We start from the raw sequence: 27745 nt of genomic DNA on the forward strand, positions 1-27745 counted from the left end.
GCAGCCAGGCACACTGTATGTTCTCTGGAAGGAAAAAAGTGGTCATGTAATCACTGAGACACTAAACAGTCATTTCCAATCTGGTAATATTTTATGTGAACTGGCACTGTATGTTGCATATCATTTATCTTCCTAATCCTTGTTCCACATTGCCTCCCACTTGAGGCCAAGAACATTGCAGCTATGCCAAAGAGTGGGTGGAAAAATAGCCTTGTTATTAACCTAAGTTGAAAACATAATGGTTTTTTGAATGTCTTCATTCACAGATGCAGTCACACTAAATATTAATACCCTTTGGTATGGCAAAACAGAACTTTCATTTAATACTCCATTGTTCATGCGTATTGCATAAAAGAAGGCCTGGTGAAAGGAATAAGAGTTTGTAAATGGCTTCATCTTGTTCCTTTTGCTAAATCCTGTTAACCCGTACAGTTCAATAGTCTGCCTTAGCGTTGTCATCAGTGAGCCAAATTCTGCACCAGTGTAAATCCAAAGGTAACTTCAAACAGCCTCCGTAGCGTGACACAGCTGTAACTGAAACTTGTCCAATCGCTTCAGAACAGAGAGTCAGTATGGAGAGGGTTACTGAAATACACAGAATGGCGTCAGAGAGGCCTTAGCAACAGAAGGCTGTACAGTGTTGCCATTTCAATCTTAACCCCATAGCAGTAAGGCAAATGATCTGTGTGTGGCAAATTATCTTGCCAAATAGAATTCTCCTGGAGCAGTAGTCATGAAATCAAGAAGGGGAAATGGTAAATCTCTCCAAATCATGGTATCCAAAAATCTCTATTTTTCACCTGCCCTCCCTCCCCTCAGAAAAATCAGCCAGGAAAAAAGTCCTCTAAAAAGAGTCTTTTTTGTGTTTTCTATCTCTTCTGCTTGCAGAGTGCACAGACTTTCTTCAAAAGCTCTATACATTTGTGGTAGTAAAACCAACTCACACAGCACATCTGTGACATCTCATTGGATTCATTCCTGCAGCTGCCCCTGTGACCCAGGCAGGATGCTGTAGAAAATCATGCCTATCCTGCAAGTGATTAGACATATTCAGGATCCTTGTGCTGTCGATGCCAAGGAACGCTGAATAGTTTCATTAGCTCTGCAGACGTGATTCAGTGTAAGCCCTCCTGCCTCTGCCTAGTCAAGGCCACCTTCGACAGCCAGCAGGAGCCAATACAGAACTGTTTAGGCACTCATTTTGTTCCCTTTCTCTGTTTGTCTTTCTCTCCCTGATTAAGTTGCCAATCATTCTCTTACTCTTTCTCTTCCTGTCTTGATAAGATGCCAGTCATTTCATACAGCCTTGTCATCTCTTGCCAAATACGTCTCTTGTCATAACTTGGAAACAGACTGCTATAGCTTTATGTTATATCTTGATCACACTGGGGCCACGTATCAGATACAAAGCCTTAGAGTGCAGCAGGGCCTATAGATCATTGTACTGTCTTGAGTTTGGATAGGCCGTGTATGGTATTAGTTAAGGACCTTGAAATGATAGATGATCCCTCCCTCCCTAGAATGTTTCTAGCCAATTTTCCAAATTCTGCCTGGCTGCCTGTTGCATGAAAGAGATCATCAATAATTTAAGAACCCTGACAGGCCATTTTGATAGAACTCTGGGATTAAATGCTCATTTAAATAGAAATTGTAAAATAGGAGCATTCTGGGTGGTTCAATACAATATAACTACGAATAATGAGTTGAAATTAAGCAGAGGACAATTTAACATGAATACCAGGAACAATTTCCTAGCATTGAAATCTAAGAGATTGTGGAATTGTCTCCCAAAGGACGTGGTGAAAACCTCAATACTGGTAAATTTTGAGCTGGACTAGATAAAACTTGGGGAAATTAACCTCAAATAATAAATGTCTTCTCAGGGACACATGAGCAAGATAATTTTGACATCTTTTTCCATTTCTAATTTTTATGACTCTCTGAAAACTATTGTCATCTATTTGTAAAATAATAAGAGTATTTCCCTCTGGTATGTATGCGGACATCTTTATTAGTTTCTTTTCCAGCCAAGAGCACAAGATTGTGAGTTGTGTTGGCTTTATCTTTTCAGCAGTATGTATTATGTACACGAGTATCTGACATTATTAATTTTACGTTAGTAGAATCATCAGATAAAAAATAAAAAGCAAACTTAGTTTAAGATCCTTTTTGCCACTAATGCCATCCTTCCTCCAGCTTCACCATTGGGGCAGTGTGAAATAGCAGCGGCTGCTTTTTTAACCAAAACCGTTTTTATACTACTAATCTGCCTGCTCCTCTTAAAACCGGTGGGCTTCAGCATCTAGGATGCTGTAAAAATACCTGAGATGTGTTGGACCAAAAGTCTATCGCCAAATGCCCATGCAACATTTCGGGCTTGATGCTGGTGCGTGCTGAGCCCTGCTTGTAAGAGTCTGTGCTTTTTGTTCCCACACGTAGTCCTTAAGAGGCAGTGCCATGTATATTGGTGTGCACATTCAAATACATGGTTTTATTGCTAAAGTGCTTTGTTTGTCTTTGCTGCTGCTGCATTTATTTTAGTACTCATCTAAACAATTAATTAGGAAAACACTTGACTGCTGAATGTGCTTCTTCACATACACCACTCAGTTGTTGGGTTTGTTTCAGCAGCATCAAGCAATAAAATAAAATGTACTGCAGAATTTTCCTAACAATGACTCTTCCTTCTCTACTGTTCAACTCACTTGCTCCTCCCTCTCCTGTTCGAACCTTCCAAAGACAGACCCTATTGCCTTGAAAGGTCTTGGGCACCATCAAGAGCTCAAAACAAAGAGTGGCCTTTAAATTTCAGAGGTTCTGTGGTGTTGCATCTTCATCTGTACAGAATTGTTCCAACCAAGTAGAAAGATACAACAGCCAACAGAAAAGTTTCTGGTATTTTTGTTCTTTCTCTTGTTTTTATGATTTAATAGGGGAATAAACGTGTCTCTGGTAACAAGTTAGGGGAGAATCAATCTTTTTAGATCAAATGTTGCTTGAAGATGTAGACACTGAGGGATAGATTTGAAATATGTGCGGACCCTCCTCGAGTGAAACTGCAGATGTCTTGCAATCAGCCAAAGACCTGGGAGAGTTTCTATCACTGAAGTCAGGAATAAATTTACCTTTCCAGCTTGTGCAAATGGAACAGGGACCATAGCATACGCTCTGAGAAAGGTGAAGTTCTTAGTATAAATTGGGAGACGGGAACCTCAACTCATTTTGAAGAGGAAGGAGGTCTCAAATAAATAAGAATCAGAGAATTTAAATGGGTATGTAACAAATCTTGGGTCATAGCCACGCTGGTGTAAATCTTTATAGCTCGATTAACCAGCTGAGGATATGACCCATGGACTAGCTCTGAGGGCAATAATGGTAAATTATGGCCTAACTCGGAGGAGAGGGATAGTACTTATAATTGTGGTACATCTGCCAAATCTCAGGCAGTGGAAAGAACTATTTTCCCCTTGCGCTTCCCTTCTCTTCCTCCCTCCCTCCCTCCCTCCGCCTCTCCCCCCCCCCCCCCCCCCGCCTTTCTGTTGCCCTTGAAGCTGGTCTCTATTTGTTTTATTAAATCCTTTCCCTTCCTACATGTAACCTTTTGTGGGAATTATGTAGGGCTTCTGTTTTCCCAGGCAGATGCACCGTTTTCAGACAGTGATTTCTTTAATCTAAATGCAGTGCTTATCTGACCCCCATTACTGTCCTACATGAGCCCCTCACAATCGTTAATGTATTTATCCTCACAGCATCTCTGTGACTCAGGAAAGCGTCGTTATCTGCTATGTTCAAAGGCATAGAGAGACTAATGGCCAGGTTTTTTTAAAATGTACTTAGATGCCTAAAGATATAGATAAGCACCAAGTAGGATTTTCAGAAGCAGCTGATATCTAACGCCAATCAAAATCCCATGGGCACCTCTAAGCATCTTCAGATGTCTAAATGCCTCTAAAAATATAGCCAGAAGTGAACTGTCCAAGGTCACATACAGAGGCTGTGGTAGTATTCCTGGTTTCCCAATTCCTCACCTAGTGCCTTAACCAGCAGGCTACCTTTCTTCTCACTGTATTGGTAAGGAACAGGCCCCAGAAAGGTAGTGTTTCTTTGATTCCGGCTCTGCTTTTCTTTTTAACTTTTTCATCACACTCTTTCCAATTCTCTCCTTAATTTTGTCTCCTTCCCCACTTCATGTTGCTAGCTCCGGCCTCCTTCTGAAGACCACTTTCTGTGGAAGGCAAGCCTGGATATCCAGAGCTGTCGGTGCAGTGGTGGGGGGTATGTTGCCTGCAATTGCATGGTCTTCATACTTAGTCCCTTCCAAGCCTGACTTTCCCACTTGCGATGTAAACTAAGTCCCTATCGAAGTGGATACGGCAGTGTTGTAAAAACCTGCAACTAAATGAAATGTGGGTTAATTCCAACCCTTTCATTCACAAACCTCTGAATCTAATTCTGGAAACAGAGTGTAACATTGGACTCCTGGATCCAAGTTTGTTTGACAAAATAGAACAGCTTAACGTTATAATGGATCTGTTTTTATTCAATAAGGAAAGGCAATTTCATATTCTATTTTCCCCCTTTCTGTAAAGTTAACTAATTATGGAGAGAATTCTTGAGAGAACCACTCTGGCAATACAATACAATGACAAAACCTACCAAATGTAGCAGTTAAATCCCTGATGTTGTCAATTAAAGTTAAATGAGTTAGCAAGATACCTCTAAAGAAGTCATATTTGTTTAGTGAGGCATCTTTGATTAGCATGCTAAATGTCCTGGTTCTTATTTTCCCAGAGAAATTAGATTCCAGGTTGCATGCACAGGTTTTTCATACTGACAGTGTATTTTCAAACTGCTACTTATTTTCTAGATAGTCAAGGTTTAGAAGGTTGAGCCCTGAAATGGAAGTTTTGGGGGAAGGAATCCAAGGATTGTTTTACAGCATGTGTGATATTCAGAGTAGAGATGTATGAATAACTGGGTTTTTTTTCTGGTCCATTGGCAGCTGTGAAAAATTGGGAAAAAATTAATTTTCATTTGATATGTAAGGATTTAAAAAAAATTCTAAACATTTCATTTAGATTTTGAATGTTTTAAATAAAATTGAAATAAAACCATTTGAATCAGAAAATCTAAATTTCATTTTGAAAATGTAGAAGCAAAATATTTTGACTGTTTTGGATATTTGTTTTGTGCTCTGTTGGTTGCAAACAATTGGGCAAAAGTGATGCAAATTCCCAGAATTTTGGTGACAATGAATCTGTATTTTTGCTGAAAAAAAGTTTAAGCTGAATAATTTCACCCTGCTCTAATTCAGAGTATTTTTCATGGCAGAATTGGCCCACTGCTGAGCAGATATGGGAAGTCTGAAGTTCTAAGATCTGTGTTCCATTCAGTACTGCTGTGTATATAGAGGGTTCTGATAAGTATCAGCATTTGGGAGCTTCAACCCAACATTTGGGTCATCCCGCAATGCCAGTTCTGCTAACAAAAATTGGCCCATGAGGCTGTCATATTGCACATGGAACTCTACATGCATGAATTAGGCTTCTTACGTATTTAACCTCTAATCATTTGCTATTTCAGATAATACTGTGGATACCGACCAGTGCCAGCTATGCTAAAGGAGATTTCAAAGGGAAATCTCCAAGCTTCTAGACCAGGGGTGGGCAAGATACCTCTTGTGGGCCAACTCCAGCCTGCCAAGCCACTAGATCCAGACCACAGATGCCCCTCCTGGGACCCTCAGACACGCACCAGCTACTATTTTAAATGCAGGGCTGCTCCATGTGACTCTCTGGAGGGAGGGGGAGGCTTCCGGTGATCTCCCCACCCCCAGCCCAATCCTCAGCTCCCATTGGTTGGAAACAACTGGCCAATAGGAGCTGAGAGATTGGCCTGGGAGATGGGGGCAGCACAAGACTCCCCCCCCCCTCCTCCCAGAGTCACGTGGAGGGTGCAGGCTGCATTTTCTATGCTCTGGGGATGCAGCAGGTCAGGAGCCCAGCCTGCCTTGGGGTGCTGCAGGGCTGCTGGCCAGGAGATGCTTAGGTAAGCACCTCCCAGCCGAAGCCTGCCTCTGGAACCCCAGCCCCTCCTGCTCCCCAACTCTCTCCCCCAGGTCACCTTCCAAACCCTCAGCGTCCTAATTGCTTCAGGTCACAACTCTCTCCCAGACCTGTACCCCCTCCCACACTCCTCCTCCAGGCCAGAATCCTCTCCTTCACTCCCCACTCCATCCCTGATCCTACATCCCAATTCCCTGACCCAGGTCACAACCCCCTCCTTCCAGTGTTGTCTTCAATTCATCACTGTCAAGTCCAAGTCAAGTCTCAAGTCACTACAGTTCAAGTCTCAAGTCGAGTCTCAAGTCCCTAAAGTCACTTTCGAATAAAGTTCCAAGTCGAGTCTCAAGTCTTAATTTAAAAAATGTCAAGTCACTTTTGTATAAGCCATCAATATCGGCATTTTCGGACAATTTTTTTACCAAGTCGATTTAACAAAATTAACAAGTCTCAAGTCAAGTCTCAAGTCACAAACAATGAACCCAAGTCAAGTCTCAAGTCGAGTCACCTAAGCGACTTACGTTGGAATCGAGTTCAAGTCATGGGACTCGAGTCAACAACTCTGCCTCCTTCACCCAAACTCCCTTTCAGACCTCACACCATCTCCTGCACCCTGTAATTTGCAGAGATTTATTTAGCAGGGGGCAGGTTCGCTGTGGAGTAGCTGAGAAGATTTTAACTCATTTTCAGAGGCAGAATCCCCAATCCCCTTATGCGGGAAGATTGGCAGGTAACCACCTACTAAGGAGAAAGGGGAATGGGAGTATGGTTGGAATACAGTGGGTAGCCTGGGAGTGATGATGTGACAAGAGAACCTTAGAGTGGCCATACTGAGTCAGATTGATGGTCCATCTAGGTCAGTATTCTGGCCACTGCCAGATACTCCAGAGGGAATGAACCAAACAGAGCAATTAATAAGTGATCCAGCCCCTGTCATCCACTCTCCACATCTAGCGGTCAGCGGGGACATAATGTCACAACCACAACATGGGTAGTCTGACAAAGTGGTCAAAGCGGGAGTCAATCCAGATCGGATGACAGGAAGTCAGAGTCCAAGACAGGACTGAGGGCAAATAGAAAATTGAGCCTGAGGATGTAGGAAGGGTCTGGACATCAGGAAGTCAAGCCAGGGGACCATAGCAGGCTGGGTACTAGATGCCTGTATGACTTTCTGTACCTCTGCTAGGTTTACATAAGAGCTGTCTGCCAATTAGGACCCCCAGTATGCTGTCAATCAAGTTCCAGGAGTGGAATCGTTTATCAGGTTTCAGCTTCTGTCCTAGCAGCTGTTAGTTCCAGCCTGCCACCCACTTACTGGCTTCTAAGAGCCCTATGGACCCATGTTCAAGAGCTATAGTCCCTGACATATCCCAAGTATGGGGTTATATCCAGTGTTCCTCTAAGCTGCGTGGCAGCACAGCCCCACAGCTGCTTAATGAGCCCCGTCCAGCCTGAGGCTCAGGACTCCGCGCACCAACCTGCCTGGCTCGGGGAGGAACGCTTCTCCCCCAGTGTCAGCAGCATGTTTGTATTATACTAGCATATGGATGCCAGAAGTGAGGGCAGGGGGTCATTGGGCTACGTACACATAATCAAAGTCCCAGTCTCCAAGGCTACGTCTACACTGGCACCCTTTTCCGGAAATGCTTAAAACGGAACAGTTTTCCATTATAAGTATTTCCGGAAAAAGCACGTCTACATTGGCCACGGACGCTTTTCCAGAAAAAAGCCCCGATCGTCATTTTCGCGATCAAGGCTTTTTTGTGGAAAAGACTACTGTGCTGTCTACACTGGCACTTTTCCAGGACAGTTTTTCCGGAAAAGGACTTTTGCCCGAACGGGTGCAGCATAGTTTTTCCGGAAAAACACTGACAATTTTACAGTAGATTGTTATTGCTTTTCCAGAAAAGCAAGCGGCCAGTGTAGACAGCTCGCAGCTTATTCCGGAAAAGCGGCTGCTTTCCCGGAATAAGTGGCCCAGTGTAGACACAGCCCAACAGTTTACAATCAAAATAGGCAAGACAGATAAAAGGGGGGGGGCGGGCGGGATATGATTGTCCCCATTTCACACATAATTTCACACAAGATCACATAGGAGATCTGGAAATCAAATCTAGATCTTTTCATTTTTCTGCCTAGTGGCTTAACTATTAGATCACTGTTGTTCTCTGCTTTAAGCACTGACCATATTTTTATGGCTAAGACCCTAATTGCCAATATTCTTTGCCTCAAAGAACTAGAATTCTAAACAGGACAGACACAAACTCGACAATGTTCACTGGAGGCAACCATTTGGATTTTTAACAATTAATATTATTGACTCGCCGTTTGTGGGTGGTGCAAAAGAAGCCTGTCACTAGGAGGAATTTGAGACCATAGTAGCTTGGGTGCACCAGAATTGGAGGAGTGGTATTGCCTATGCATGGACTGCTTCCAGCAGCATTATCTCCTAACAGTAGGCAAGGGCACTGGATCAGCAGTGGCTCGAGGATAGAGAGTTGCCTATTGAATTATCAACACTGCTGCAGCACTTTGTGGATGGGAGTGAGGGGGTGGGGAAGAGAAACATCATCTCTGCAAACAGGGCTGCTAAGATCACATCCCATGGTGGCATGGAGGCTGCCTTCAGTCTCGGAATAGTTATTAATTGCGTGAAACTGCTATTATCAATCTGATTTTTTCTCTTTTAATAGATAACTGTCCCCATCCAGCTGCATTTATCACTCTGCCTGGCAATATCCAAAATCTAATTCTGAACCTTTTGTTTACCTATTACCATCCACTGTGGATGTCAAATGATATTTTCAAGATGCAGAAATGGAATCAAATAAAACTTGTTCCCTTTCTTTACACAGCAAGCTCCAGTGCCTCATTCTCGGAGCAGGCTAGCCATAAACTTTCTATTCGATATGCAACCCACAAGCAAGTTCTAGAATCTGCTAAAAGCTATGATTGTCCTATATGAAAAATGTACATTAAAATTCCTCAGATACTTTTACAGCCATTAGACATTTAAAATTGTTTAATGTAAGACGCTTATTTCAGAGAGCAAGAAAAACACAGATTCTAGCAATTTTGTCCTTGATATCTTTTCTATCTGTGTCGCACTTTAGTCAGAATTTACATAATAATGGATGGGGAAGTGTTGTGGCCCACGAACCAGTGCACATTAGTTCTTAGTTGCTTTCCCAAAAGGCTTGAAAATGCAGCAGATTTAATCTAGGTCAAAAAAAGACCTCAATTTTCCAGGCAGAGGACATTTAGAGAGAGCATTTGTATTCACAAGGGTATGGGAATGACAGAGTATGACTCCTCCAACAGAACTCCCCAATGTAGCTGAAAGATGAGAGGAAGCTAGGTCTTGTGGCCAATTAACAGACAGGCAGTCATAATAGAGAGAAAAAATTGAGCTTCATGGGATTGTTTTTCACTGGCCATTTATAAAGCTGTTATGGGGCTGAGGCACTGGTACTGTAATGTGCTACGGGGTGAGCAAGGCATAGTATGTCTGGTATTACTACCCTGGATGTTATAACCTGAAGAAGAAAAGGAACAGAGAAAGCATAAGTATTGAATGTGGTGCACCCTGACTGGAATAGTAGCCCTCCCCATCTCCAAATAGCACGTTGACATTATAAATGGCACCGCTGTAAAATCTGCTGCCATTACAATTGGAAGTGAGTGGCTTTTCTGCTTCCTGGCTGGTGGCCGGATTCGTAATACGGTTTCCATCAGGGTGCCAATTATATCGAACTCTATAAAACTGAGCTAATTGGAATATGGTATCGTTAAAGGGTTGATTTCTGCAGGATGTGGCAATTCCATCTGTTTGATTGTCCCCCAAATGAAAGGTCTCCATCTTACACAAAAGTTACTCAGTGTATTACAGAGCAATAGCAAAGTACTAAGGGATAATGCAATAATGTCTCCACCACTTCTCCTTTTTCTTTTCTTTTTTTTAAATGAGGGCAAAGGCACTGTTTGATTTCCCCTTCCCAATATATTTTATTTTCCAATGCGGCTCTTTGCTTCTATCTCCACTCTTTCCCTTTCAGCCTTTGCTTATATGGCTCTATGTTTTGTCTGATGCGGTATTAAGTAACCAAAGCAAATCATTCCAAAGTCTCGTTTGAAGTTTGCACCTGTCAGAATGAAGGAATGGCATCATTAGAACCCTGCAAATCTGCAGATATCCAGCTCATTTTTGCAGATACACATGCGGATACAGATACAAATATCTTATCTAGAATCCTGAAAACTTGCAAATATCCACTTTATATCTGTGAGTATCCGCATCCACAGATGTGGATGCGGACATACGTGGCTCATTTTTGCAGATACAGATGCAGATACAAAATTTTGTACTCACAAAGGGCTCTAGAATTTAGTTAAGTGCACAATAATCCATAGTATAGTATAGTATAAATGCAGTCCAGAGTGCCTTATAATGCCCCCCTCCACAATCTAATGCAGTTGAAAGTGGCTGTTCTCCAAGCACCTGCCTAAATTAGTGTAGCAATAGGTCTTCTCTGCAGCTTTAATGGAAAAGACTTTTTGATACCTTAATTGCCTTTTGGAGAATGATAGTACAGGTCATGGCGTGTTTGGCTGAAAGTCATGCTGTTCAGACAGCTCTTCGAGGTTCACGAAGCACGTATTACACTCTTCAGAGGAACAGCTGGAGTTCATGAGACCCCGATAAATGCAGCCCCTTTAAATCATAATGTAATATTAAAATGTATGGTGGGAGGTGAAGTCAGAAATCAAGAGCAGAACTAGAGAAAACCTTCCTTTGACTTAAACTAGCTTGAACTGTGCCGGATTGACAAGAAGCCAGTGTCCCAATTGAGATTCCAAGCTTGCATGAAGCTGGCACCTGTTCTGCTTGCTAATTCGCTTACAAAAGTGAGCTTCATTCACAGAAAGAAAGAAACATAGCAGGACTTCACTCATTTAGCCTTCCAGGGCCTTCAGTCCCTTGATCTGTCAGCCCCTTAGAATTCAAAAGCAGCCTTTAAAGGAATTTTCAATTCACAACATGATGACTTTGTTGATGTCCTGAATGCGAATGTATCTTGAATTGAATTTGTCTGCTAGGATTCCATTACTTGCTAAAAGAATACAGAGTTCAATCATCAGATAATCATTATAGCTGTTTTGAAGTGTTTATTTTATTAGTCTAGAAGGTAAAGCAGATTTCATACTTTTAAGTTGTTGCAGGCTTTGAAGACACACTGATAAGCTCTTGTATTCCTGTATCTTACAGTTAGGGTTCAGATGCCGGCAGCAGGTGATAATATGCACAACGCAGTGGAGCTCCAAACTGACAATTTTTGACAGTTCAAAACTATAAAAGCTCAACAATCAGTCCAAGGAATATGTTGTTGTTTTTCTATTTTTTTTTCTTTTTAACCCAAAAAGTTGTTTGGGCATGGAAAATCAGCACTATGGCGTTCTCTGGATCAAATCATTATCAACTGAGCCCTTATAGGAAATCAGATTTTGCGATTCCAGGAGAAAAACTAAGGGTAATTGTCTTTTGCACACGTATAGTTCCCCATTAACCACAGACTGGATATGGGTCTTTCCAGCCACTCTTGAGCATATAATTCCTGTGATTCCCTCTAGTACATAGATTTCAGAGGTCAATGACTGGATTCTGTAACCAGAGGATGACCTCTGTATCAAGGGAGGTCTAGTTGTCAGGCTGGAAACTTCCACCACATGTTATTATTTGCAATACTGCCTACTAGTCACAGTAAGGGGAGCTAATGGGTGCATTGTTTTTGGTTACTCTGATCAAGTCAGAAAGGTCTAAGAGTAGTTTGCCGAGCAGTGGTCCAAGGTTTATGATCAAGTGGAGAAGGAGGCAAGAGGAGTGATGGACTCTTGAATTTACTTAGGTCTGGTCTACCCTTAAAAATGAGATTGACCTAGCTGTTTCACTTAAGTCCATGCAAAATTTTGTCCCTTAAGCTCAATAGTTAGGTTGACCCCTCACTGCCAGCGTAAGTGCAGCTAGGTTGACAAAATAACTCTTCCATTGACTCCGCTTACTTCTTTGTGAGGCAGTAATCAGATGCTCATACAGGAAGCATCTATATTTTAAGCAGCATAGCTCTAGCTGTGCCACCTGTTTGTAGTGAAGGCATAACCTTAGTGTATTAGACTCTTTCCCACTGATAATTCCACTCTGTAAGGGTGTAATTTTCAGCTCCCAGGCCGCACTTAATGTGCATGGTAAAGGGCCATTAACACTCTTGTCTGTCAGCTGTCATAGCAAAGATATGTCTCAAGGCCAGCTGTGGTGTTGCACTGGGTGTGTCTCTTACATAGATTCTAAGGAAGGGGTGGGCAATAAGTGGCCCGAGAGTCAGACACAGAATCCCAGGGTTAGCCCTTGGTGGGCTGCTGGCACTATATTTACCGGCACATCCATAGGTATGGCTATTCCTAGCTCCCGTTGGCTGCAGATTGCCATTCCCAGCCAATAGGAGCTGCTTATTGCCCACCCCTGTCCTAGTGCCATGAAAGGAAGGCATGGAAGATGTCAGTCACAACTCCAGACTTCCTTTGTGAAGGAGGTTGTGCTGGTAAGCTGTGTGAAATGAGGCCTCTAAACAGTCAATACTGAATAATTTGCCTTGGTTTCATTGGGGAGAAAGTGACAAACTAATGAAGTGATTGAAAAATTACCTCTACCTTCCATGGACGTCTGCTGAGATATTTGCAGTCCAATGATGCTCCCATCTCTTTGTATGCACCTTCTTCTTCACAAAGTGGAGCATAGGTGGGATTCTGAAAGGTATCTCAACGGGCATAGGTGCAAAGGTAGTGCGATAAGCCACTTAGCTTTTGAAAATCCCAGTCTGGGGCTCTGAATTGGCTACTATGACAATGTGCATGAGGAAAATGGCATTTGTTTCACAGTTTAAAAAATCAACAGAAAAATAGGAAAACTTTTCCAAGCTTTTCCCTAATTTGCCCCATGACTTCAGGGATCTCTTATTTATTTCTACATTTTCATATTCTGAATCTTTTAAACTGTCATTTAAAAATTTAGAAGATCCAGCCATTACAACATGCATCAGTATATTCTGCTGGTACCCTGTTTCTTAAGCCAGGTCTATACTAGGGATGAAGACAAACTAAGGTAAAAAACTTCAGCTACTTGAATAGCATAGCTGGAATTGATATACCTTTGTTCAGTAAAAGAAATTCTCCCATCAACTTCTCTTACTCCTCGCGACCCAGTGAAGTACTAAATCGATCAGCAGTCGATTTAACAGGTCCTTGCTAGACCCATTAAATCAAACACCACCACCCTCCCGGGGAGTCCATTGGCCTCTGGGTAAGTTAAGACAAGGCCCTAGATTGGCAGAAAATTGTTTCCCGCCAATCTCACAGAGCAGATCCATACTCATAAATAGAAAGACTCCACCATTGGCAGTAGTTGGTGCCTCTGGCAATCTCAGTGCAGACTAAAGATTGTGTGTCATAGAGAATGAACCACTGTATCACTCAGGAGTTCTTGGGGTCTTTTTCTAGCACTAAATTTGCTTTTAAAGAGACCCTGTTTTTGTGAGGCTGAGGTGTTGATTTTGCACACTCTGGAGCAAGTATCTGAGCATTTCACCCTCAGAAGTTGGAAAAATACATATGCTTCCTCTCTGTTTGGGTATGTCTACACTTGTACCCTAGTTCGAACTAGGGATACAAATGTAGGCATTCGAAATAGTCAATGAAGCAGGGATTTAAATATCCCGTGCTTCATTAGCATGATCTCGCCGGTGCGTTACTCCGATGAACAGCTGTTTCAAAAGTGAAAGTGCACGCCGGGACGCGTTAGTTCGAACCAAACCCCTTGGTTAACGTTACTCCTCAAAAAATTCTGTTCCACCTGGGTTTCTCTCAGTGTTAAACTAGGTTCAGTTTTGGTTTGTAGTAGGTAGTCACAGAACCTTTTGCATCAGATACTTTCAAGATTATCAAGCCCCAGAATGGACTTACCTTCTCAGTTATCCTGCTCTGAAGGATTTTCATTCAGACTGCTAGTTAGTTGAGATGCGGAGGGTTTCAGCTTGAGGTGCAATTTACTGTCAGATTCATCATAGAGTTGCAATGTTAGGGCTAAGAGTGCACGCCTCATTTGTTTTCATTAGTTAAATAGTGACTTCTCTCTAACTTCCAGTGACCGCATGGATTTCCTCTGGGGTAATGAAGGAAGGGCTAATATATCCCTAGGATCCTGTAGCATAATCCTTCAGTAGTTGTCAGATTTGAGGCATACAAAGTACCCCCTTACTTTTATAGAGGAATAATCCCTCCCCAGATATCCGCAGGTAACTCACAGACTGACTTCTCAGCCAGGTACTGAGGTAAAAAAAAAATCATGTACCATTAATATGCAGGGATTTTACACTGAAACCATGTTCAAATCCTGGCTTGCCTTGTGCAACTACAGCAGTTAAAGTTGGGCCATCTGTCAGTGAATTCTTCTTGAAGATTCTCTAGGACTGAGGTGTATGTGAGTGTATCAACTTTTACCATGTTGTTTTTCTCCAGAGAGAGGGAAAGATCTCACTGTCCAGAGATCCTGCATTCAGTTGAGCTATCTTCCTGTCCTTAGTGTTCCCTACTGACAGGATGATTGCTTTCATTGGCTCATCAGCATCCTGCCTAACTAGATCTTTGAGCATCCATCCCTCACAAGTCTCAGAGCCCAGGTCAAATGATTTGGACTCATGCTACTATCAACTACTCAATTAGTCGATAAGGGGAGAAAACTGTAGAGCCACAGCGGAGTTAGCTCCTGGCCAGGAGCTAATCCCATTGCAGCTCTGCCTTTTAAATGTATTAAGAGCCATCAGGTTCTCAATACTTAAAAGACAGAGGCATGGTGGGAGGACCAGGTGTGAGCCAGGAATCAACTGATTCCTGGCTCACTCCTGGTCCCTGCTGCTGTGCGTTTGCTTTTTATATGTATTAAGAGCTGCTGGACTCTTAATACATTTAAAAAGCAGAGGTGCAACGAAGGGGACAGGAAGCAAGATGGGAATCAGCTGATTCCCGGCTTGAGCCCAGTTCCCTGCTATACCTCTGCCTCCCCTGCTCCCTGGATATGGTACTGGGGAAAACTGACTTTTAAGCTGCTTCCCCTCAGCACCGGCTCCTGATCCCTTGCTCCCAGCTCATCCAGCCTTCTGCCTCACTCTGACAAAGGCAGCAAGGGGATGGGAAGCAACTAGTCGAGTGACTACTCGACTACCTGACAAGGATATGTTTATCAGGTAATCGACTAGTCGCTTACATCCCTAATCCCAAACTCCAGCCACAGTCTAAACCTGTCTGTTATTTTTGGCCTTGTAATACAATGCCAAGTCAGTTGACTGGGCCTCTTGAAATTCAAGGCCATGGGTTTGGGATTTTTTTTTCAGTGTAGATGTAGTCATAGTGACCAGAGTGCTTGGTGAACTCTGGGTTCCTAGCACTCTGTCACATGGATAATCCCAGGATGCACTTCTCATTCAGCTGGGATATAGGCAGGATTTAGGCTTGGCCCCACTCTCATTCCATGGCATCTGGTCACAACCCTCAGGTCAAAAGCGTGTATATATATATATATATATATATATATATATGATTGACAGTGGGGTATAAAATTGGCTGGTAATACAGGAAAAAATAATTGCTGCGTTTCTGTGTTGTATTACTGAATAATGGCACACACACTGGCTATTCTCACTCACATTTAATTCTGGGGCAAAATAATCTGAAATCAGAAGGCTTGCCCTCAGTGGAAGATTTTTAAACTCTGAACTCCTACAGAAAGCACAAGCTGCTAACAATCAACTGCTGCCTGATTGAATGATCCTTCCTGAATGACCCACAAATGACTCAAATCATTACCAAATGGGCTCTTTTGTAAACTATAAAATTTTAAGGGGATCTGCTGACATTCATTTGTGAGTGGTGTTTTTCCTGACTGTGGTAAGTCTGCATTACTTGCTTATGTGAGTGTATTGTATTGCCTGTGAGTGTTTTGTGTTAGGGGATAAGGTCCCCCATGTATTGTGGCTGGAAACACGATTACTTTTGCTTGTTATAAAAGTAACATTTGTACCTGGCCCAACTGCAAAGCCCCAGAAAGCACTCAAAGAACAATCTGTAGCTTGAACCAAGGGAAAGGTGGCAGGAGGGAGAATTCTGAAGATTCTTCATTCTAGACTGGGATGGTAGCCATCGTGGCTAATTAAGATTCTGTGCTAGCTGTGTTCTTCTTCTGTCTCTTATTACCTGCTTATCACTTATGTCTATGCTGAGTGATTAAATGGAAACTGGAATACCAGGTATCACATTATGTTGGTAAGTGCCAGGAAGTATGCCATAGTTAACATTCCAGTCCTTATTCACCACCCAAATGCATTCCTATTTCTACCTTCCTTGTGTTATCACCACCTTCCCAGGAAGCAGGAAGATAATATTGTGTGACCCAGGAAGTTTCTTCTGTACTCTCGGTATTTTTCTGGGCTCTGGGGTCCTGTGTCCTCTGGGCTAGCTAATGGTCTCCTGAAACTCTGAGAAAATATATAGCACCTTAGTCTGTACGAATAATGGTTTGCACCTTTCATCCTAGTATCTCAATGAATTTTAGATCTGCATGTACAGAGAGGTACAGAGGGGTAAAATGTACCTCAGAGGGGTACATTTTAGATCTGCTGGTACAGAGAAGAGCTAGAAGAATGATTAAAGGTCTAGAGAACATGACCTATGAAGCCAGGCTTCATGAACTGGGCTTGTTTAGTTTGGAAAAAAGAAGATTAAGGGGGGACATGATAGCGGTTTTCAAATATCTAAAAGGGTGTCACAAGGAGGAAGGAGAAAATTTGTTCCTCTTGGTTTCTGAGGACAGGACAAGGAGTAATGGGCTTAAAGTGCAGCAAGGGAGGTTTAGTCTGGACATTAGGAAAAAAATTCCTAACTGTCAGAGTGGTCAAATATTGGAATAAATTGCCAAGGGAGGTGGTGGAATCTCCCTCTCTGGAGATATTTAAGAACAGGTTAGATAGACATCTGTCAGGGATGGTGTAGACGGAGCTTGGTCCTGCCTTGAGGGCGGGGGGCTGGACTCGATGACCTCTCGAGGTCCCTTCCAGTCCTATGATTCTATGATTCTATGAGATATGTAAATATATTAATCCAAACTGAGGTGAGGAACTGAAGCACTGAACTTAACTCGTTTGTGGCTACACATGAAAATTTTGTGGCAGAGTTGGGAATTGAAACCAAGGATGAGATTTGTGTGTTGCCTTTTGGAGGCATCGCATAGGACTTGCAGCTCTGGGAAAGGGTAGGCAGCTATGGTAGTGTTAGGCCACTTTTGTCTACAAGTTCATTCCTCTATCTCAGACCAAGGAAAGATGCAATAACAGAGAGAGTCTGCAGATTTGGGCTTGAACAAAGACATTAACTGGTTGGTGCATTACAAAGCCAATTTCTCCCACCTTTAACACCTGCGTTTCTGCATCAAAAGCTATGTATGGGACACATCCAGCCTCATTAACATGGGTTCTACAACTGACAGATACTTCTGCTGTTATATGTATCTCATGGTTTCTGTTATTTCCACTCCAGTTCATCTGATGAAGCAGGTTTTACCCACAAAAGCTCATGATTCTGTATATTTTGGTTAGTGTCTAAAGTGCCATGGGACTACTCATTGTTTTAAAAGTTACAGACTTAACACTGCTATCCCTCTGAGATTTGCTAGCGGACTGCAAGTCAGCATCCAGAGCAGTCTCCAGTGTCCCCCAAAAGGCACGCTGAATTCCTTCTCTGAACTGGGGCGCTTCTAATCACAGGTTCACAGTGTCCCACCCCCAAACCTCCTTAGAACGCATGATTGTAGATTACCAGAAAAGCTTTGTTCCTATATATGCATCTCTTTAAGCACAGTTTTCTAGCTGAACTGCTTTGCTTTCTACTGCTCTGAGCTTGCAAGCTGCTTAAAATCATACATTAATGGAGAACCTATACAAAATATAACTTTGTTTGTGCTGTGGGGGTCAACTGAATTTTGGTTAACTTAATTTCCAAGTTGTTACAGCCTGCTAAGGATGTAGGCGTGCTATAGATATAATGTGTGGGGGTGGCTTTTTATTATTATTATTTTAAACAATACACGTTTCCTTTGATTCATGGCATTCATGCAGTCTCATTATAGTGCACATTTTCCGCCTTCATAATGCATCATTCAATTATTTTTCCCCTACTGGAATCTCGCAAACTATTCTCAGTAATTTCTTTTCATTTCTCTCTTTAGGTTGTTGTTTCGTAACATTTTATACACGAAAAGCTGCACTCGAGGCACAGAATGCACTGCACAATATTAAAACTTTACCTGGGGTGAGTACATTTTCTTTTTCAACCTAATCACTTGATCACTAGAAAATAGCCCCTTTGCTCAAGATGCTAGTTATAGGCTCTTAGTGCCAAAAATGACTTAGGTCTTTTTGAAGGAGGCTTGCTGACCTGATGGTTCACATACAGTAGCTACGCCAATTGGACAGCCCAGTAGCAATGACATTAGCTTTGAAGAAAAATGCTCCTATATAGAAGGTTCCCTGGATGGAAATAATAGTGATTCCTGCTGTGTAGTAGCAGCTGCTGACGTGTAAGGTGGGGTAAGGGTTTTTTTTTTTTTTCCAAATCAAATAGGAAAACAAAATATCACATCCCAGGATTCTTTCCCCCCCCCCCCCCCCCCCCCCCCGCCCCAGGTGTCTGGCTTGTGTTGTGTTGTTTTTGAGGGAGAAGGGTGAAAAAGAATGAACTGCAGCCAGCATAGGCATAATGGTTTCTAAATAATATGCAGCCATTACTTTGATGGCTGAGTACTGAACATATATTAGAAAATAATATGATGTAACTGTATTCAAAATATTCTCCCATTTTGTTTTGGTTTTCAGCAAACCACTGACCTTATAATAGACTAGAAGATTTACTGAGAATTGCTCGGGTCCTTCACTCAATTAAGTTTTGTTTTTGGGAAATAAAATGAAAATGTACATGCGTTGCATCATTACTCTGAAGTGGGGCTGGGAATGAGGGGTTCCATATGCAGGCTGCCCTGGGGAAAGAGGGCTACCCCAGCCTTCTCTCACCACTGCAACTTGGGACCAGATGAGAAGCACCTCCCCATGGCTGCTGTAGCTCCAGCAGGCAAAGCTGGGGGGAGAGGTGATGTTCCCGGACAGGGGCAGGTCCAGGTTCATCTGCTCTCTGTGCACCCCACTCAGAGTAAGGAATGTAGCAAACTGTGCACTTACCCTTGGTCTGTGAAGAAGGGGATCAGCCAGCAATGTCCCTGTACGAATTGAATGGGAAAGCTTCAGATTGGCCCCCCTCCATTGCGGGTGGGATGCTCAGGGCTGAGGTAATCCTAGATGTGGGGGGCAGGGCACCTCCAGCCAGCCCCTTTCACCTTTCTTGTGATTCCATCTTTTTTCTATATAGTTTAATGAGAAGCAATCCCATTTCATGTACATCCTATTTTCCTGGCACAACCAAACCCTTACCTTGCCCTACGTTGTGATAAGAGGAAGCTATACGCTGAATGTGGTTGTCCTAGCTCTTGCCATTTAGGAAGGGTTCTTGGGCAGACAGACAGACAAACTATCTCAAATATATAGTAGATACAGTTGTATTAATGATCAGTTCTTATGTAGGAAATATGTACTAAGTAATCTTTGCATTCTAAATTACAGTCATAATCCTCATTTTTCAAGGTAATAACCTGATAACCACAAGTCTTTAGAATGAAACAATCAATCGATTTAATATTTTGCATAATTGTGTTAGATACAGCTGAGTATTTGTCCTATGTAGAATACAAAACTCCAATTAGCGTGGGAGTATAAGATTCCAAATAGAAGTGGGGCCAAAAGCACAGTAAAAATAGAGCTCTTGTTGATAAGTATCGGTTCCACTTGGTCTAACGGATACATGGCCAAAAAAAATCTTATTTTGCTCCCATGTGCTGAACGTGAATTCAACTCCAGGTGTTTGAAAAATAAGGATCTGGCTGGCCTGCCTTGTACAGTTTATGGGTGGGAAAGCCACACACTGTATAGGGGAAATGGCCTACAGAACAACATAAAGTAATATCTTTAACTAGACCAACTTCTGCTGCTGAGACAGACAAGCTTTTAAGCTTACAGAGTTCTTCTCCAGATCTTGGAAACTTACTCAGCGTCTCACAGCTCAATGTGTAAGCCAATCTAATGATCTCCATGGGAAATATTTAGCTATGACACTCTGTTTACCCGACCCAAAGAAGAGCTCTGTGTAAGCTCACAGGATTGTCTCTCTATCAGCAGCAGGTCCAGTAAAAGATATTACTGCAGCTTGTCCCTATGGAGAACAACGTCAAATACTTGCCCAAAAGTCCCACAATCGCAGAACGGAGTGCCTCCTTTAGTTGTAAGTGGAAGCAGCTGAGAGACAAGGAGCTAGAAAGTCTTTTAAGTTCTAGCCCGGATGCAGAGAAATAAATGGAAAGCTTTGTCACTTGCAATAATGTGTCTCAGACTCCAAAGACTGGCCCATCGAGCCTCCGTTCTCTTTGTGGACTAAGGATGTAAGCGACTAGTCAACTAATGATGTGACTAGTTGCTTCCCCCTCCTCCTCCTATCAGAGAGAGGCAGCTAAGGGGGGAGCTGGCTTAAAAACGGGTTTCCCCCCAGCACCGTCTCCACAGAAGGTAGGGGAGGTAGAGGCACCTCGGGAAACAGCGCAAGTGGGGACTGAAGCAGTCTCCATTCTGCCGCTTCTGCTGCAATTCTGCTTTTGAAATGTACAAGACCCCCACCAGAGCTGTTGTACATTTCAAAGGCTCAGGTGCCACTGGGCTCTTGCAAGTCCAAAGGCAGAAGCCCCACAGGGAGTGCGGGGCTAGTTCCGTGCTAGCACCATGCTCTCTTCAGGTTCTGCTTTTGTAATGTAGCAAGAGCCCAGCAGCAGTCAACTAGTCACCAGGGCTCTTGCTACAGTTCAAAAGTGGAGGCGCCCTTATAGACTAATCGAATAGTCGATGGAAATCCCATTGACTATTCGATTAGTTAATTAATCAAAATTTAACATACCTATTGTGGACCCCACAGAAGGGCCTCTCCCAGTTGCACTCCCAGTTTTTGAGGAAGCCCCAGAATGTGCCCGAACTGGGCCAGGAAGAAGAAGAGGCCATGCGCCTCTCTCCATACTCCCTGCACACCAGGATGTAGTTTGGGCCAGCCTCTGGGGGGCTGTTGAAGCAGGCTGCTGCATCTTAAAAACAATGAATTCAACCTGCCTAGCAGGCTGCTCAGAGAGGCATAATCCTTCTATGAGCTACTCATGTGTGGTTCAGTTCTGCATGGCTCCTTACTTGGGCCAGTAGCTAAATGCTGCAGTTTGCAGCTCCCACTTCTTTATAACCAGTTGATGCAGGGCTAGCATGAGCACTGATTTTTCCAGTTTTACCAAGCATTCAAAGATCACTAGACTGACTCAAAAACCACAGCATTTTAAAAACGGTCGATTTTTGAAATTTTTGTTCTTGTTTCCCTTCTAGTTTTTCAACTTTTGTGGGTCATGCTTTCCACTTTTTCTCTGCAATTGTTAGGGTTAGAAACGTAACTGTTGTCAGAAAAATGAAAGGAGAGGTAATCACGTAATCATGACTACAGGGCTGTGTCCAGACTCAGGGTTTTTTTTGGGAAAAGTAGCCTTTTTCTGAAAAAACTTCCCCTGCGTCCAGACTCAAGCTGCGTTCTTTCGAAATTAAATCGAAAGAACGCGGCTTTTCTTTCGATGGCGGTAAACCTCATTTCACGAGGAAGAACGCCTTCTTTCGAAAGTTCCTCTTTCGAAAGAAGGCGTTCTTCAATGTAAATAGGGCTTCTTCGAAAGAGAGCATCCAGACTCACTGGATGCTTTCTTTCGAAAAAGCAAGCCGCTTTTTCGAAAGTTCAACGTGCAGTCTAGACGCTCTCTTTCGAAAGAGGCTCTTTCGAAAGTATCTTTTGAAAGAGCCTCTTTCGAAAGAGGCTTGCAGTCTAGACATAGCCCAGGTGCTGGGTCAGCATTGGCTTTTACTTTCACGGTGCAAGTTGCACTTGCTTCTTAAAGAATAGTAAAATAATGGAATAATCTGAGCACAAATCCATCACCAGTGTTGGACACTCACATGAGTCTACTATATTTCTATAGAGATTGTAGTGTAACACCAACAGACTCTGGTCATTGGCAGTAGTATGGGTTACAGTAGCACATCTTTACACTGGAAGCAATGTTTTTTGCAAAAAATGTCACTGTAAACTAGAGATATGAATGTGTAACGGTATACATACATGGTTAACCAATGAGCTTGGGCAGAGGCAGCAGTGTGGGGGGGAAAGGGAGAGCAGGAGGGAGCCCGTGCACATGGGAAGCCAGCTTCCCACACACACTGGCTCCCAGGGAGCGAACTGCCCCTTGCATGTAACTGCTGAAATTACACATTTACCTGAATAAATGCATTTTAACAACCCTCCTGTAAACCACAAAGTTTACACTATTTGGAGCTGCAGTTTGCATATGAAGAACATTGGGGTCTACTTCTCTTTAATTAGCAATGCAGCCCAGCTCCCACTGAAAACGGTGAAAAGAATCTAGTCTTTGGATTACGCTACATTAGCACTTGCTACTCAGTGTGAAGGAACCTGCACACAGATTTAATTGTCGAACATGCACAAAGAGGAGCCATCTCTCATTGCTGTTGGGCACCAAACTGGATTTGCACCAGCGAGGAATTGGGACCAATATGTGCTTGGCATCTAGCCGCATCCCACTTCAGTGTAACACTACATTTTGTTTGGGTGGTTCGCTAGTAAAAGACATCTCCTGCCACCAAAAGAATCACAAGGTTGTTGGATTGTTTGAATTGCATGTGTGCTTCCTGTGTCTCGTCCTCTAAATGAGGGCCTGATCCAAAAGCCACAGTGGAAAGACTTGGATCAGTTTCAGTGAGGTTTGTATTAGACCCTATATGAAAACCAGAAAAGCTTCTTAATGCTTGGGCTTTATTTTACAATCATTTGCTCTTTGTTCCTCTATCCATTACAACTTATCTTGGCAATGTGCTGTACTCTGCTGTTTGTATTATAGTTTTAACTGATAAACCTCATCCTTAGCAGAGAGATGAAAACACTGATGTTGTATCTTTTCCTTTGAGTTTCAGCTTTTTAGTGGACATGAAGAAAATGGGACCAGACATAAATGATTAATGCAGATTCTTGGAAGAAAATATTGCAGGGTGCCTTGCTGTTTGATTACAAGCCTTGGAATTAGTCAACATTTCCATAATTCTAAACCAATATACACCTGTTTTCCCACTGTGATGTGAAGGCACAACTTAATTTAACAGAAACCCCACTGTGCTAAATCTCTCATTAAATACCCAGCTAGTTCTGTAATTTAAAGTTGCAGCACCACTATTTTAACTAAATTTCTTTTGTATTATGAAATTAATAAGTTAATCGTGTGCTTTGCAATATTCTTTAAAGTCAACAGTAATAAAATAAGCTAAAGAAGAGTATGGCACCAGTTCACATTCCAAGGCTTATCTGGTTTTAATCATATTAAGGAGGACAATATCATATAAAAGCTTATATATATAAAATATAAATTGTGTCAAAAAATTTTCAGCATATTCCCCAATCAAACAGCTTCTTTCTCCTGCTTGTGATTAGGATACTTTTTCCTTTAGCCATGAAATTCCTTGTCATATAATAGAGTTTTAATAATGCAAACTTGTGTGTTTAGGTATTTAGGTACTATTTGCAGGAACAAAAAAACATTGTCAGAGGACCACAAGTTGGAGCTGATATATCATGCAGTTCAGCAAAGCAGATAAGCTCTTCTGGAGCTTGATGTCTTGTAAACAGTGACTGAACTTCTGAATTAATGTTATATTAGAAAATTATATCACCAACTATTCTAGTTTCTGGAGAAAGGACCTAGTGGATGCAGTTTATAAAATGCTATATTTACTTTCAAAATATTCATTTTTAAGTGAAAGTTTTGGTTTAAAAAAAAAAGGTAGAACATAAGAATGGCCATACTGGGTCAGACTAACGCTGCCGTGGCCAATACCAGACAGTGGCCAATACCAGATGCCCCAGAAGATGGGAACACAACAGGTAATCCTCATGTGATCCTTCTCCTGTCACCCATTTCCAGACAAACGGAGGCTAGTGACACCATTCCTACCCATCTTGGCTAATAGCCATTGATGGACCTAACCTCCATGAATCTATCTAGCTCTTTTTTGAACCCTATTAAAGTCCTCGCCTTCACCTCATCCTCTGGCAAGGAGTTCCACAGGTTGACTGTGCACTGAGTGAAGAAAAACTTCCTTTTATTTGCTTTAAACCTGCTGCCTATTAAACCTGCTGCCTAAGTAGAAAACCTAATTCTTCTTTGAGTAGTTCCCCAGTGGGTGCTTCACTGGAGATGTGAATGCGTCTCTGTGCTTCTGATCAGAGAACTTTGGTAGTAGTGTCTATCAGGCCCCACCACAAGGCTAACCAGCACACATGGTTTAACCCTTCTCGGTTCCTTCTCAACTGCCCCTGACTAAAGACAGAGTCTTAACACTTCATTTGCAATTGTTAACTTATTTAGCATTTGTTGTATTTAGTCTCCTTCAGTCTTTGGCCGTGTGCATACTACAGAGTTGAATTGATCTAAGTTATGTTGACAATCATAAGTAGCCTTCGTGAAGCACGTCCATACAATGCACCTTCTGTTGCCAAGCGCATCCACAGTTGTTCCTCTTGCATCGAAAGAGAGAAAGAGAGCATTGCATTTTGGGTAGCTTTTCCACAGTTCAATTTTGCTACAAGGAGTTCTGGAAATAGATCGCAGTGAATCCTGGGGATGTGTTCACCCTCCCATGATTCAGTTCTTTCCAGACCAGCATTCAATGTACTTCTTACTTCATTTTGCCCCTTTTTGTAACAGCCTTGTAAACTCTGGCTTGATGCCCTTATCTATCACAACTCACGACATGCCCACTGATCTCTCTCCAAACCACTCCATACCTCCTTTTATAGAATGAAGGTTACACTCTATATCTCAGCCTGGGATTTCTCTACTTTATGGCTTGGCTCCAACTATCTGCGCAGAGCTGGGACAGCACACAGAGAAAACACACACACAGCCAAACATCTAACCACAATTCCAATGCATAGAAAGCTCTTGCTCAGAGGCAGAAGAAGATCTATTTGTAGTATCCATAGGTGCCAACTCCATGGAGCACCCATAGAAAAAAATTAGTGGGTGCTTAACACCCACCAACAGCCAAGCACCCCTCTCTCTCTCATCTCCCCCCACCACCTCCCCCTGCTGACCAGCTTCTTCCCCTCCCTCCCAGCACCTCCCGCCCACTGCAGATCAGCTGTTCCATGGCATGCAGGAGGCACTGAGAGGGAGTGGAAGGAGCAGAGAAAGGGAGTGCTCAGAAGAGGGGGTGCTAAGAGGCAGGGCTGGGGCAGACTGAGAGTGGAAAGAGGTGGGGCGAGGGCAGGGCTTGGGGAAGGGGTGATGTCAGTTGAAGAGGGTTGAGCACATGTAGGTAGACAGGAAGTTGGTGCCTGTGGTCAGCTGATTCTTAAGGCCCACGTACATACATACAGGTTTGCACAGGCAGATCTGAGTTGCATGCAGAGTCCATTTGAAGTCAAGGGCCTCCATTTGCAAGAGCAGGACCAAAGTGTGTAAAGTTCTTTGTGATTCTTCTAGCTGCTGATGTCTGCCTCTGACTACACAGGTTATAAAAATTCTGAATTAAAATGTAAGGTTAATTTTAGATTTCAGTGTCCCCCTGTACCTCTGACAGAAAAATGCCCTATGTAATGCTTCCTGTAGCCATCTGTCCCTTGGAGTTAAAGCATGGAGCAGAATCATTAGAACCATTCATTAGGAATTAAGAGTGTAATAATAGAGAAACAGAGTTTTGAGAGAGCTCTTAAAATGTTAGCAGCAAAGGAGGAGCCTGCAGAATGTAAATGGTTGGCAAAATATGAATTGCCTCTTTCTGCCAGATGTTCTCTGTGAGCAGGTTTGTTTTTTTTTAAAGACTCACTACTGGTTTTATTAAATGCCCTTTACCGAATAGCGATACGCCAGAAGATTTACCTGACATTGCCCGAGTCCTTCAGGGCAGGGGCTGGTCGTGTGGGGGGTACAGGAGTCAGGGCAAGAGGTGAGGAGGGGCTCGGGGCAAGAGGTAGGGGTGGGTACTGGCTTTTCCCTGGGGGCAGCCTAGGACAGCAGGGACTGTGCACCCAGCCTGCTGGCTTGCGCCCAGGGGTCAGCGGGCACAAGCCAGCCCTCCCCTCCACGGCCCCTTCTGGGTCTGATGGGGGGGGCGTTCCCCCTCCCTCCTAGCCCAGGTTGGGATGGAGGGGGGACTCTCTCTCTCCCCTTTGGCCTCTCTCAGGATGGGGGGACTGGTGTGGGCTGTCTCCCAAGCGGGGTGGGGGAGCACCTTACCTGGTCTGGTGGCAGGCGAGATGGCAGAGCCCCAGCCCTGTTGGCTACTCTCTTGGTGGTACAAATGCCCCCAGAGGACACTCTGCAGGTTACCTCTCCCCAGCAGGGTGGCTGCCCCTAGTGGCCATTCTCATATCGCATCCCTCAGAACAGCAGCCCCTCCCTCTGCATGTTATAGAATCATAGAATTATAGGACTGGAAGGGACCTCGAGAGGTCATCGAGTCCAGCCCCCCGCCCTCAAGGCAGGACCAAGCTCCGTCTACACCATACCTGACAGATGTCTATCTAACCTGTTCTTAAATATCTCCAGAGAGGGAGATTCCACCACCTCCCTTGGCAATTTATTCCAATATTTGACCACCCTGACAGTTAGGAATTTTTTCCTAATGTCCAATCTAAACCTCCCCTGCTGCACTTTAAGCCCATTACTCCTTGTCCTGTCCTCAGAAACCAAGAGGAACAAATTTTCTCCTTCCTCCTTGTGACACCCTTTTAGATATTTGAAAACCGCTATCATGTCCCCCCTTAATCTTCTTTTTTCCAAACTAAACAAGCCCAGTTCATGAAGCCTGGCTTCATAGGTCATGTTCTCTAAACCTTTAATCATTCTTGTCGCTCTTCTCTGTACCCTTTCCAATCCTTTTCCCAGAGCTTCCAGTTCTCCTGGCACAACCAAATCCTGACCTGCCTTAAAGTTAGGAGAAAAACAAATACCAAATTTGGTGGCCCTAGCTCTTACTGTTTAGGAGGAGTTCTTGAACAGACAGACGTGCAGACAAACACACACACACAGACAGATACGCTCTTAAATATGTATGTAGAGAATAGATTTGCTGGGGCTTTTGTTTAGAATAATCTATTTCAGCCTTAATAGTGCACAAAGTTGTTTAACAGGCCATAGAATATCTGCAAGTAGATGTAAATGAGGCAACTAAGCCTTAAATCTGTGCACTGTAGCTCTCTTAGGGCACGTCTACCCAGCAGGGCAAAAGTCAGATTAAGCTACGCAACTTCAGCGATGTCAATTGCATAGCTGAAGTCGGCATAGCTTAATTCGGCTTTTGTTGCTGTCTACACAGCAGGAAGCTGCAGGAAGAACACTCTTC

General features: G+C 43.1%; 1 protein-coding gene across 18 annotated transcripts in view; it reads left to right on the top strand.

The window, feature by feature from the left end:
* The window catches only part of CELF2 (CUGBP Elav-like family member 2), a 491927-nt gene that overhangs the window by 355641 nt on the left and 108541 nt on the right, over positions 1 to 27745 (top strand). For all 18 annotated transcript variants that reach the window (XM_025188438.2, XM_075908547.1, XM_025188442.2 and 15 more), the window contains one exon: positions 18385 to 18467. In XM_025188438.2, coding sequence (XP_025044223.1) covers positions 18385 to 18467 — 83 coding nt within the window. The remainder of the gene's footprint in view (positions 1 to 18384; positions 18468 to 27745) is intronic.

The sequence above is a fragment of the Pelodiscus sinensis genome, chromosome 1 (assembly GCF_049634645.1).
Source record: "Pelodiscus sinensis isolate JC-2024 chromosome 1, ASM4963464v1, whole genome shotgun sequence".
In the NCBI taxonomy this organism is placed as follows: Eukaryota; Metazoa; Chordata; order Testudines; family Trionychidae; genus Pelodiscus; species Pelodiscus sinensis.